Consider the following 13,537-nt stretch of genomic DNA (forward strand, 5'->3'; position numbering starts at 1 on the left):
TGGATAACAGGAGGAAGATTCTGAGGGCCTAATCCTAAATCTGATGAATCAATGTCAGTCTTCCTCCAGCTGGCTTTGGTTCAGGCACTCTGAACTGCAATAACTGTCTGAGAACTGCATTTATGAAAATGCAGTTCTGTTCCATAAAAAGATTTTTTCCAACAATATTTGAGGGATTTACACACAAACTGCCATGCTGGATTAGATTAAGGCCCACCAAGTTCAGCTTTCTATTTTGCAGCAATGGCCAGGCAGGTGTCTCTGGAGGATCACAAAACCAGCGCATGAAACAATGACAATCTCCATTCGGTCCCCAGACATGGTATACTAACAATGCCAACATGTTTTAATTATTTTATTTCTACCCACCTGTCCAGCAGGAGCCAAACTAAGCATAATGGTAAATGTACAGTTGCCATCAAAAATGCTGGTTGTGTGTCACCCTAGTCTTCTAAGGGTTGGAAACCTGAGAACTTTGGGCTTGGTCCACTAGGTGAGCCATAAAGCAAGACAGCAATCTCTGACAATTCAGAGGGCTTAAGGCAGAAGGTTTACCTCAGGATAACTTCAGAAAAGTTACGCTTACTTAAGGCCTATTGATAAGCCTGGGGGGGGGCGTTATTTCATGTAAGAGGGGTTTCTACCAGATTGTTATTTAATTTAGAGTTCTTGTTATTTCTATAGTTCAATTGCTATTGTTATTTATAACTTCATTTGTATGAAAATATATTGTGAAAGAATAGGATTTAGAGGGCCAAAGGCAAAACATTTACCTCAGGAGGACTCCAGCAAATAGCCCAATTAAAGACTTATTGATAAGCCTCCACATTATGGTAGTTATTTCAGGAAACTGAAATAGTTATTACAGAAGGAAGAGGAGACAGCAGCAAAAGTTCAGATCTCAATATCACAGCCTCCACATTATGGTAGTTATTTCAGGAAACTGAAATAGTTATTACAGAAGGAAGAGGAGACAGCAGCAAAAGTTCAGATCTCAATATCACCATGAAGGGATTTGAACTAAAAGGAGAGCTGTGACATACCAAATTTATAGAATATTTCTGAGAACACAATCCTTGGTTTCCAGTACAGAGTCAAAATACATTCCTGTAATTATTTTTCTCCCCTGAACACTGCTATACTTGTGTTTCAAAAGCAGGGGGAAGTACCACATTTGAAGTAAACCCATATTGCCAGTTTATTATTTTTTTCTCATTTACAGCTATTGGTGCACTCAAAATCAAAAGATGGAATCAAACTACCTCTGTAACAGGGTTCACTGGTTTTCTTTAATTTTGTATTTTGTGAAAAATGTTCATTATCCCATTTTGTTTGGGGTTATCATGTGCCTTTAGTTACAGTGAAAGAGGGCAGGTGTTGCAATTCCTGCATGTCATTCTCTCAAAGGGCCAGTTCACACAACACACCTACTGATCATCTCATTGTTTGTGTAGGAGGAGAGCAGGTATCCATGTCTCTCTGCTCCACCCCCCACATTCAGCACATTGTCTCACCACCGCCTATATCATGGTGAATTTGTCCAAACAACCGCCAACAGAAGGATAAAAATGTTATTTTAAAATCGTATTTCATCCATACATTGAAGGATGTTTCAGACAAAGCACCTCCTATTCCCACACATAATTAAGTGGCAGCAAAACACTGCACTGCACAGGAGGAGGAAATATGGATGAGCATGCTTCTCCACCACATTTGAGGCAGCCTTCAGACCATAATATTCTGAACCTTTATGTTCTGCCCTTCCCCACCACATCATAGCTTGCTAATTTCATGACACAAGCCAAGTTCTACTATGGAAGGGGAATAGATGGTAGAATGGTTTTGGTAGCAGTGATATGTTTACTCCAGGGCTGCTCAAATTCAACCCTCCTGCAGATGTTGGCCTACAACTCCTATAATTTTTGGCTATTGGATTATGGCTGGGGATTATGGGAGTTGTAGTCCAAAAACAGCTGCGGGGGGCGGGGCAAAGTTGAGCAGGCCTGGTTTATTCTTATGCCTACTTTGGTCTTTAGAAAGAAACTTGGCCAAGCCACTCAGTGAATTTCACAACTAAATATCCATATTTCAGAACTAATACTGTAACCTCTGTACCACTATTATTTTTCTCCTGAACAACGGAATTAAGAGTTTTTCTCTTGCTTTCTATGACAAGACTAAAAAGATCAAGGTATTAACACTTTTTTAAAAGCCCCCAAATCTATGATCTGGTACAAAGCACCACCCTGACAAATCAAAGTTCTTTGTTTTTTTAAAAGGGTTCCTCTGTTTACATTACAATCCTTTCTGCATCAGTTTCCATTTAGAACTATTGTATCTAGACTGACGTCATGAGACACAGTATGTCAAAGTTGCTGAATCTGTACATGAGCAAACATGTAATTATTCTTCTCTTTATACTACAGAAGGCAGATTCATCGGAGTCATTTAGTACAAAAGTGCGGCAAACTCTTTTTGTCCTAGAGATTCTTTTTATTCCTAGACAGGATTAATGTTCAGAATAATTAAGATCTCCTTTTCTGTCCTTAAACATTTAACCTTGGGATGGTGTATGTAGGTTTCAAAAGCACCAAGTTTATAAAATCTGAGAATATAGGACTTCTGTAAGTAAAGTAACGCCTTGGGCAATTTCAGCACAGACAACACACAATCTAGAATTACTGGAAGACACAAAGTATCATTTCCCCCAAATTTACTTTTTAGGCTCACCTTCACTTTTGAAAATGTATGATATTTCAGAGTGCCAGAATCCCATTTTAACCCTGTTGCTTCCTACAATGCTGTAGTAGTTTCTAACCTGTTCAGACACCCTGAGATGCAATAATGTTCCCAGTACAAGTCAAGGTTGCCACCTACCACCATTTGCATTGTGCATGTGTTGTGTCAATAAACTTTTATTTCTTTGTTTCAAAAAGCTTCGTGTCTGAGTCTGCTGCTCCTCTGGGGTACCCTAAGATTGACATTTAACTGTGTCCAGACTGTGATTCCTTGTTACGCACATTTGCAAGTTGGTTTTCAAGTTAGTCAAGTCAGTCTAAAAGCATTGTCAGACTCCCAGGGGACTAGGTGGGCTCCTAGCCCTTCTTGGACTCTGGAATGACTGGAGCATCCCCAAGAAGGTCAGCCTCAGGAACAGCAAGGGGAGATGGTTAGCTTATCACCTGAGTCCTCCTCCTGGCTTGTTGCATTCAGCCAGTTCCCTCTCCTGGTGAACTCCTGGCTCCCATACTCAGAAGCAGCTCCTCCTCATCAGCTGCCTTGTCTTTAAATACCCCAGCGCAGAGCTTACAGGGCTTAAAGCCTACTTCCAGCCCCACCCCCTTCCCGGCCTTGCTTCCTGTTTCCTGCCACACCCAACCTAGCTGTCTCCCTAGAGCTGTTTCCTGCAGCTCTCCCTGCCTTGCCCTCTCAACCCCACGGGGATCCAACCAGCCTGGGCCTTTCTCATCCCCACTGCCCCCAGAAGGGAACGAAAGCCTCAGAGGACGGATGCCACATCCTTCTCCAGACTCCACAGGGCCACCCAAGCGACTAGGTAACATGGCATCCTGAAAAGCATAAACAAACAAGCTGATAGTATACAGGTGTGTGAGCCAAGTGCGGTACGAGAGTACTAGGGAAGGAAACAACTGAATGTTGTCTGGGTGTTGAGGCAGCTGTCATAAGATCACATGAGGTGACTGCCTCAGACAGCAACATTGCCCTGAGGTGAGGAGCAAGCACCTTGCCCTTCCCCCTGCCATGGTGCCACCCATGTGCCCGCTGCTGCCATCCCCATCTTTGTGCTTCCCCTCTCTCCATTGAAACTGCCACTCCTATATCCCTCAGCCCAGATGCCATCCTTTTCTCCCCTTACAGCTGGAAGGGACACATCACCACCGCTTGCACACCACGAGACAGTGATTAATATGTATCCAAACACAGACAGCTTCATGCACTGGCCTCCCTTCTTCAGAACTGCATTACGGTCATCCCTCACCAACAGTGGTTTTCCCAATCGCAGGTTTGAGTATCTGCAACTGGGAAATTGTGACCAGTCTCACCAACCACAACCTGAGTATCCATGGTTTGATGAGATTTTTTAGTGATGGGGGGGTGTTCTGCAATTTTGGGGGGTTCAGAGGTTCAATCCACTTATTCCTCTTACTGACCCTGCCAATTCCTTGTGATTTAAAATGATTTTGAGTGGTTTTTTGAGGGTTCAGAAGTGCATTCAAGCAATTGGGGGGGGGTTTCAAATTTTCTAGAGGTTCCATTTGCTCACTCCTCTTGCTTATTCATGTAAATTGCTTAAGGGATTCTGGGAGATTTTTGACAATTTCTTTTTTTTAAATCGGATTTTTTGGTCTTTTTTGCGACTGCAATTCTCCATACCCCCTGATTCCCACTGATTCAACTGCTCACCAAGCGCAAATTTGCCAATGACAAGGTTTTGCCAGAATAGAACCTTCGCAGTTAGCGAGGGATGACTGTACTGCCAGATCTCTTCCCACCCAGCACCAATCTTGTCTATTTTGGACAACTTTGGTGCTGGAGGGGAGAGAGAGAGAGCTAGCGCTGGAACTAGCACAGTGCTAGAGGGGAGAGAGAGTTTGTGAAGCAGCCAGTAGTTGGACACCCCGCTGGGGTGTGTAAGCAGTGGTAGCACACCCTGTCTGATGGTAAGGGGGAAGAAGTGGCATCTGGGCCAGCAAGAAATCTGGATGGCAAGCGGGGGGGGTGGCATCAGCACTGGATCAGATCCAGGGATGGGGGGCTTGTTGCCATTTGCCTCAGTCAGAGAATGGCAACAAGCGGGCACTGCTGGGTGTCCATCTCAAGCCATGAAAATGAAAACTCATTCTGATGTTGTGCGCAGTGTCTTCACAGTACTCACTGGTGACACTATAATGGCCAGCCCAGAATCCTCACATGCCAGACCCAACTTCTAGGTGGGCCACTGTGTGAAACAGGATGCTGGACTGGATGGGTCATGGACCTGATGCAGCAGGGCTGTTCTTATGTTCAAGAACAAGAAGTAAGGTAATGGGTGGGGGAGGCAAATCTGCACACAACAAGAACATTCAGGACTTAGTGTCCAGATCTACTTGTCTTTCACAAGATGTTTTAGCTGTTGTACACACTTCTAATAGTACTGCTGCAGCTAAAATATGTTTAGATTTTATGGGCTAAGCTAAAGTAGCACAAACCAGGGAAGTAATCAGTTCTACAGCAGTAGAACATATCTAATTCCTGGAGTAGAAAGTAACAACAGTTAAATTCCCCACATGTGTTCCTTTCTGTGTGCAGTGATTCTGGTATCTGAATTTAGACAGAATTATTATCCTGAACCCTCTTTCTACATTGCATATATAAAAATCAACAGATCTTTTGTGGCATAGATCCAGTACATCTCAGTGATATGTGCATGCTTATACTAATGAGTAGGAAAAAGCTGATGTTCAGTTACAGAGCAAAGTTAAATAGTTGGTCTGACAGCTGATATTGGCTTGTGAGCTTTAATGACTAGATAACGTTTGGTATATAAATTATGCATTTTCCAGATTATGGAACTGTACTCCAAGGATAGACATCTCATCACAGTTGGTTCTACCTGACCATCATAGGTATTCTTTAGAAAGCTGGAGGCTTCTAAAAAATCTAATTTATTTGCAACTCATACATATCAAGACTATGCCTTTACATTTCAGCTTAGATAGCATTTGGTAAGAACCTGGAATAAATTATATTTGTATGCCAATTTTAATGGACAATAACTCAATGCTATGACTGTGCAGATTTTGTTCTTATTTTCTTCATTTCTTTAGTGTTCAACAAATGTTTTCCAATCACTTAATTAAAAAAACAGATATTTTTTTCTTTTGAAATATTAAATTGTACTATAAAGACTGTCCAGTTTTTAAATTATTATTTTTTTAATGTAGGGACACAGGTAACATCTCTGTTCATTTTGATGGGACTTGCATGCAAACACAAGTCCCATACAAACTTTACTGAATGGTACTGAGAATAAGATTGTGCACAAATGTGGATGGCTTCAAGACCAAAAACAACATAGTGAAGAATCAATGAGTTGTAGGTTGGCTAAGGACTGTTTTTAAGACATCCAAGGTAGTTTACAGTTTGATGCTAAAAAGTTAAGAAAAGTTACAAAGACAGAAATAATGAAAAGAGCAGACTTGTCTCCACCCATTGATAGTCTCTTCAGGAAGTGGTGGGTGGCATTAACATCCTAATTGTATATACCACTACTGCAGTGAATAGCACTGGTACATATGTAACTACCATACACACAATCAGGCCATTGGTCCATCTGCCTCAGTTGTCTACTCTGACTGGCAGTGGCTCTCAGTCTTTTCCAGCTCTATCTCGAAACTGAATCTAGCATGTTCTGCATGCAAAGCAGGTGTTCTGCTGCTGAACACCTGAAGTTTTGCCCATCCACACAAAACTGTTAGCAATGCTGCATGACTCAGACCATTAGTCCATCTACCTCTGTATTGTCTACTCTGACTGGTAGCAGCTCTCCAAGGTTTCAGAAAGATGTTTTTGTCCCCCTACTTGGAGCTGGTGGCGCAGCTCAGTGGTAAAGCATCTGTTTTTCATACAGAAGGTCCCAGGTTCAACCCCTGGCATCTCCAGATAGGGCTGGGAGAGACTCCTGCCTGAAACTTTGGAGAAACCACTGCCAGTCAGTGCAGACAATAATGAGCTAGATGGACCAATGGTCTGCATGCTAAGCAGATGCTCTACCACTGAGCTATAACCCCATCAACCCCAGAAAATGAAGCTGCATGAGACCATTGATTTGCTTAGCTCAATATTTTCTACTCCGACTGGAAGTTGGTCTTAGAGTCTTTACGATACGATAAGTCTTTATTGTCATTGTCCCGTACAGAACAACGAGATTGAAAGAATCTACAATAACCTCTACAGGACCTAACAAGAAATAACTAAATATATCCCAATATCCCCCCCCCCCATATACCCATTGCTCTAACTCTAAAAAACTGAAAACAAAAACCCCATCAGAAACTGTATTTTGCTGCATTCAGAGCTAACACCGCTTTTGGATAGAAACTATTTCTCAAGCGGCTGGTCCTGGCTTTTATGACCCTGTACCTCCTTCTCGAAGGCAGAAGCTGAAAGAGATCACTTCCAGGGTGCGTGGGATCCTGCACTATCTCTACCGCTTTGTTAAAACTCCTGGTGGCATAAATTTGGTCTAAAGTGGGAAGAGTACACCCAATAATTCTCTCCGCAGTCTTAACAACCTTGGACAGCAATGCTCTTTCCCTGACTGTGCAACTCCCAAACCACACACAGATTCCATAGGTTAACACACTCTCTATGGTACAGCGGTAGAACATCAGCAGTAGATTATTTGAAAGACTATTCTTCCTGAGAATCCTCAAGAAGTATAATCTCCGCTGTGCTCTCTTCACCAAATCTTTGGTGTTTGCTCCCCATGTCAGATCGTCTCTCAACTCCATTCCCAGAAATCTAAACACCGAAACCCAGTTGGTGTTTCCAGAAATCTAAACACCGAAACCCACTTTCCCAGTTGATCTGGAGATGCAGGCATGGACTCTAGGATCTTCTGCAAGCAAGGCAGGTCCTCTAGCACTGAGCTATCAAACCTAGCCTTTGTAACCCCATTGGAAGCCAAGGAGCCTAGTCCTGGCACAGCATCAGTCTCAACCACTGTTGTGATAGTGCCCAGTTCCTTGCATCTGAAAAAGCACAACCATATTGGCAGCAACAGCAAAGGCCCCACCACCATCATATGACCCTTCTGTACCTAAACCAGCCACAAAGGCAAGAACCATTCTGTGCAGGTTACATCTAACTGGAATGTCATTAGTGGAAAAATACTGGTAAGGGCGACACACTCTTTGTGCCTTAACAGCTGAAGTTGATCACACAGACAGGATCATGGCTTAAGCCAGTCAAGTAGTCTCTCTCCTTACACCCCTAAGAAATTTTCAGCCATAGCTAGCATGTGTATGGCCTATTTTACACAAAGTACCGTGACTGATTTTTCTGTTTGAAGACTAGCAACTGAATCCATCAAACACAACTGCATTTGAGATTATGCAAGATTAAATTAAAAGTTCTGTCTGCAGTAGACCCAATCACCTTAATGACAGACTACTATGCATGTGTGAATTAGATCTTTGACTTCCCCAGCCAAGCAGACCAGATCTTCATATATGGCTGGTGGACTGGAAGCAGATGTGCAGTCTGAGACCAAATAATGGTTGAGCCTACAACTGCCATTAACACAGAGAGTACACAAACTCTGAATATTAACTCTATTATACTGAACGCCTCATCAAAATTCATCAGCATGGGCTCATAGTCATGAAAGTGAAGGGGAAATGAAGAGAAAATATAAATAAATATAAATATTTGATATGACATTAAATCATTGTCTGGCTACACGTCCCTGTCTCCTTTACCCAGCCTGGCTAGGCTTATCGGGACCGGCTTCAGAGCAGGGACAGGGAGGGGACTGAGCATCACCCTGTGCCTCCTCTGTTCCAGGTTGCTTGTTCCTTGTGTCTGCCCCTCTCTGGGGGCCCTTGACAATCTCCACCAGCCAGCCTCTGATCCCTGGCCAGCTCCTTATATGCCTCCTCACAGACTATGCATCACCAACCCCCAATTATGGGGCCAACACCCCTCTTTATTACCTGTAATTGATTACCCCTTACAGCTGTTGCCAATGCCTCGCCCCCTTCTCCCTCCTCGTGCTCAGACCCCCACCCTTCGGGAGGCATGCTGCTGATGTTATCCTCGCATGCCTCCCCTTCGGTCTTATCAGCTCCTCCTCCACTGGAGCAGAATCCCTGCCCGTTGGCAGTCTTTCCTCCATCTCTCCCCGGCTGCCACCCGTCCTTGTTGCCTTGGGCCCTCTCACCACTCCGTCCTCAGAGGTAAGGACAGCCAGCCTCGCTGGACAATCATCTTCAGTCACTACAACATACATACATGCATGTTTTAGTGAAAGATGTGCTTATTTTTTCATTGAATAAACTACAAAAACTTTACAATGTCAATTTCATATATTTATCTCTATTTATACTCTAGTGACATCCTATGGCAGGAAACACAAGTTACCATATAGTTGTTGAATGTTCTTCTCACTTTAAAAAAATCTATCATAAAAAAATACACATGCAACCACAGTTAGAACCTGTTAATGTTTTAACCACAAACCAGCCACACCTGAAGCATTAATAACTCAATAACTTGTCTTCACATGAGATTTGTACCTAGCCAAGTAAATATCATCAACACCCTTTGTCTGCTTCTCATAGCTGCTTCTCCATAATTGCTTTTTATTTTTATAAAATAAATGGCTCAAAATATAGTCACTAACAATCTAAGTACTTTTATTCAAAGTGGATTTTTTCCACAGTCTTTCAATACATTTGAACTCCCATCCCCAGTCTGCTTTGTCCTCTTGAACCCAATACTGCTTTCTCTTCTCCCTCTGCACTGAATATTCAGGGTTCCTAAATACACTTCATATGCCCTACTTTCCTGGTGTGTGAATTGGCTTACTTACTTGAGTCATCTAAATTGTTTCACTAAACCATTGCTCAGGGTCCCAGACAAACAATTAGGTACTGTTTTACTATCTTCAACAGCTGCATGGGAGGCAGAAATTCAACAGGTGAAGCTTCTGGCTGTCATACAGATGTTAGGACAACCATTCTACTTCCACAAGATTTACTTCTACAAGAAATAACAGGAAGCTTCTCATTACTGAGTTCTAGTTTTTAAAGCATTTTAGCAGCCCTTGAAGATTACAACCAAGACCAAAATGAATAGAATCTTAACATTTAAAAGAAGTTGGATTCAATCTGCAGTGTTACATATATGTACCTGAGTACTCATCTTATTGAAATCAATTTAACATAATGAGTAAATTAGTTTAGATCTGTGCATTACATTTTATATATTGTAGTGATCAGCCTCCCCTCCCTCTAAAGAGTTAACAGGGAGTGAACCCTTATCTCTACTGACAGGCTGGTGAACTCCATGGCAGCCAATCAGTACACCAGGTGGATGGGACCTAGAGAGTGGTTGCCGGGAATTCTAGGAACAAGAAGGGTGGTCTGTGCTGGAGAAGTGGGTGAGGAAAGGCTTAGTGAGGGGCATGGAGTTTTTGCTTCCTCATGGTCAAAACCAGCATGGAGGTTTCTCACATGGAATAAATGCAGATCCTTGAAAGGGATTGCAGGAAGCTTAATTCTCATCAGGTGTTGGGTGGGTTTTCAAGGAAAAGGGGATTCAGCATAAAGAACAGTTTGTTAGTCAGATTTTGCATTAGAAACATATTTGTATGTGTGTTTTGCAGATTCCTCATACAATTCTATTATTGTTTACCTGCAACATAATTAAAATAAGATATACTAGCCTACACCCAACCCACCTAGGGCGTTGCAAAGGGCTCTGTAAACATTTACACATGCCTAAATATAACCTGAAACTGAAGCCTGACAACCTATTTTTGTAACCTACTAAGTATTTTTGAATGTATTTAAAACCTAAAAGCCGAAGACGAAGCAGTCTGCAGTAACTGAATAAAACTGTGGGGTTTTTTTCTTTTTACAAGCTTCTCAGAGTTCAATTTTAACTCAAGAAAAGGGGCAGGGGAGCAGAAAGGGGATTTCTCTGGTGCAAAAGTATCCTCAAGCACTCAGCAGCTATCAGCTTTCTCATCACATGTAGGCCTACACATGGAAGCTTTTTGTACCTATCTAACAGAAAAATAAAGAGAATTTTCCCTGGGATTCCACCCCAAGCACAGGGAGGTTCAAGCATTGTTGATAAGAGGGGTGGTGGCGGCAGCATTTTAATTCTACCAGAAATATAGATTAGTTTTATGAGAAGCCCAGCCAGGCAGCTCGCCAGGGATGAATCAGCCTTTCCCCCCACTCACATGAGCTGCTCTGAGACAAAGGTTGCAATCTGTTTGTTTTTGTGTGTATACACACACTCTCTATCTCTCCCACTCACACAATTTTTTTCCTCATGCATCCACATAACATACAAAGAACACATGTATTTTGCAGTCTGAGGCTGGTTTCTGGTATAGTAACCAGCCTCAGAATTGATAATGAAGACATTGAAGTGATGGATAGCTTCGGCCTTTTAGGATCAACCGTCAACAGTAAAGGATCCAGCAGTCAAGAAATATGCTGCAGACTAGAACTTGGCAGGGTTGCAATGAAGGCGTTGGAAAGGATATTTAGATGCCATGATGTCTCTATACCAACAAACATTAGAATCATTCGGACAATGGTTTTTCCCGTGATACTCTATGGATGCGAAAGCTGGACTTTGAAGAAGCAAGATAGAAAAAGTATTGATACTTTTGAACTTTGGTGCTGGAGAAGACATTTGAAGATACCATGGACAGCCAGGAAAACAAACACATGGATCATAGAACAAATCAATCAAGAATTTTCACTCGAGGCACAAATGACCAGGCTCAAAGTATCATACTTCTGACACATTATGCAAAAGCACAGCCCCCTTGAGAAGTCCATAATGCTGGGAGAAGTTGAAGGAAAGAGAAGAAAAGGACGACCAGCAGCAAGGTGGATGGACTTGATTTGACAGCAGTGAATGCACCACTGAGAGACCTTAAAGGCCAAGTTGAAGACAGAGAATCTATCTGTGTGGTCACTAAGAGTCAACACCAACTTGATGGCACTTAATCAATCAACCAACATCTCTATGAAGTAAATAGGAGAGTATTATATTTTTCAGACAGGAATGAAAAACTAAAAGATGTCATCTTGAATAAGCACTTCCCAGTGCTTTCCTTCTAGAGCTCTTAAGAGAGAGGGCTCTGTCTCTCTTAAAAGGGCCCTTCCAGCATTGAAAAATGTGCAGTACTATGTGGAGATCAGCACAATGGGAAATGGTTCTCAAATTCAAGGGTTTTTTGCCACAGTGGTCTCTGCTTGAAAAACAGTGAAGATCATCAATAGGGAGCAAACAAAACATTAGCTTCCAGCAGATGAAGGTGGTCCCTAATATGCCATTTCGGTAACCACAAATATTGTCTTTGTGAAGAATATTCTATTGCATAAGGTGGTTGTCAGGTCTCCGCCTAAGCCCACCCCAAATTCAAGGATGTGTTTAGTTAGTTTTTCACCAGTTGAATTACGCTGCCACCATATAATAAGCTTATTACCCTGCCCTTAGTGAATATATCCTCATAGCCTTGCAAGCACAGGATAGGGATAAATGTTCAGTACATATGAAGAAACAGAGTATGAATTGTAACACACCTAAGAACAAGCTTGTTATTGGTTTAACATGATAACAGAATCTCTGCTAAGCAGGACACATAAGTTTCATCACAAAGTTGCTATTTTGTTCAGTTGTGAAGCACAATACTGAGCGTGCTGACCTTTTTGTCACACATAATCCTTAAGTTTGCTAAATGGTCTAGGATAGGTATATATTATCATATTTTTGAAACTTGGTACTGAAACCAAACTTTCCAAACCCAGAGCACTGCTCCAGTTCACTTCTGGTCTCCTAGTCTCTGATCAATAAATCCCCAAGATTTCCTACAGAACACCATGAACAACTCGCTTGCTCAGTCTCATACAGGAGTTCTCACACTGAGCTCTTCCTTCTTTCCCTACCAATCCCTATCTAACCAACACTCCCCTCTTGCCAACTGTCATAACCTGTCTCTTTTTTTTAAGACAGTACCGAATGTTCCACACATTGTTCTTGTGTCAACCTTTGCTTTCCTACCCAGTAAAGCCCTCTGTTTGTGGGCATATTCTTACAGTGGTGGTCAACATTCCATTTTTACAGATAGATAACTGAGGTTGAGAATCAACAACTTCCCCAAAGCCACCCAGTATGTCTAACAGCTGAGATTTAAACACAAGCCTCCAAATGTTACCACTCTGCTAGGTGGATTTACCTGTGGTAACTAAGTTGGAGAAACTGCACATGAATGTCTACCCTGCTTGTTATTCATGTTAAGAAATGTATACACCACCTTTCAGGCCACAAAAGCTATTCCAAGGCAGCTGAATCACCAATTAATAACTTAATTACCCAAAACAAAAGCAGATTCTAGCTTAACAACAACACAAGCTAAAGCAATTTAAAGTAATTACTAGGAGAGATATAAAGTAGGGACTGCAATCACAAATTAAAAATAAATACTTTACTAAATAAAAAGATTTTCACTGGGCACAAAAAAAATAATATGGCTGGCACCAGGAGAATCGTTGTACAGAAATTCTTCATAACTAGAATAGCATAGGAAGCAGCCTTACACAGTCAGACCATTGGTTCACTTAGGTCACTATTCTCTACTCTGACTGGCAGCAGCTGTCTAGGGTTTGAGACAACAGTTCTTTCCAGCCCTACCTGGAGATGCCAGTGATTGAACATAGGACTGTCTGAACACCAAGCAGATGCTCTACCACTGAGCCATGACCCCAACTGAGGCACCATCACCAAG

At 42.1% G+C, this 13,537-nt stretch overlaps 1 protein-coding gene across 9 annotated transcripts in view; it reads right to left on the reverse strand.

The window, feature by feature from the left end:
- The window catches only part of SMYD3 (SET and MYND domain containing 3), a 582,729-nt gene that overhangs the window by 530,515 nt on the left and 38,677 nt on the right, over positions 1-13,537 (reverse strand). Inside the window, exon 1 of one of the 9 annotated variants that reach the window (XM_053302309.1) lies at positions 3,183-3,321. The exons of 4 other annotated variants lie outside the window; for them this stretch is intronic. Coding sequence is in view for 1 of the 5 variants with exons in the window: in XM_053302257.1 (XP_053158232.1) it covers positions 370-419 (50 nt within the window). In the remaining 4 variants the exon portion in view is untranslated. Of the gene's footprint in view, positions 1-369; positions 431-773; positions 792-1,262; positions 1,432-3,182; positions 3,322-13,537 lie in introns of those variants that run through there. 4 more of the 9 variants (XM_053302267.1, XM_053302290.1, XM_053302278.1 and 1 more) reach the window with 4 other exon arrangements.

Source organism: Hemicordylus capensis, chromosome 1 (assembly GCF_027244095.1).
Source record: "Hemicordylus capensis ecotype Gifberg chromosome 1, rHemCap1.1.pri, whole genome shotgun sequence".
NCBI classification, from domain to species: domain Eukaryota; kingdom Metazoa; phylum Chordata; class Lepidosauria; order Squamata; family Cordylidae; genus Hemicordylus; species Hemicordylus capensis.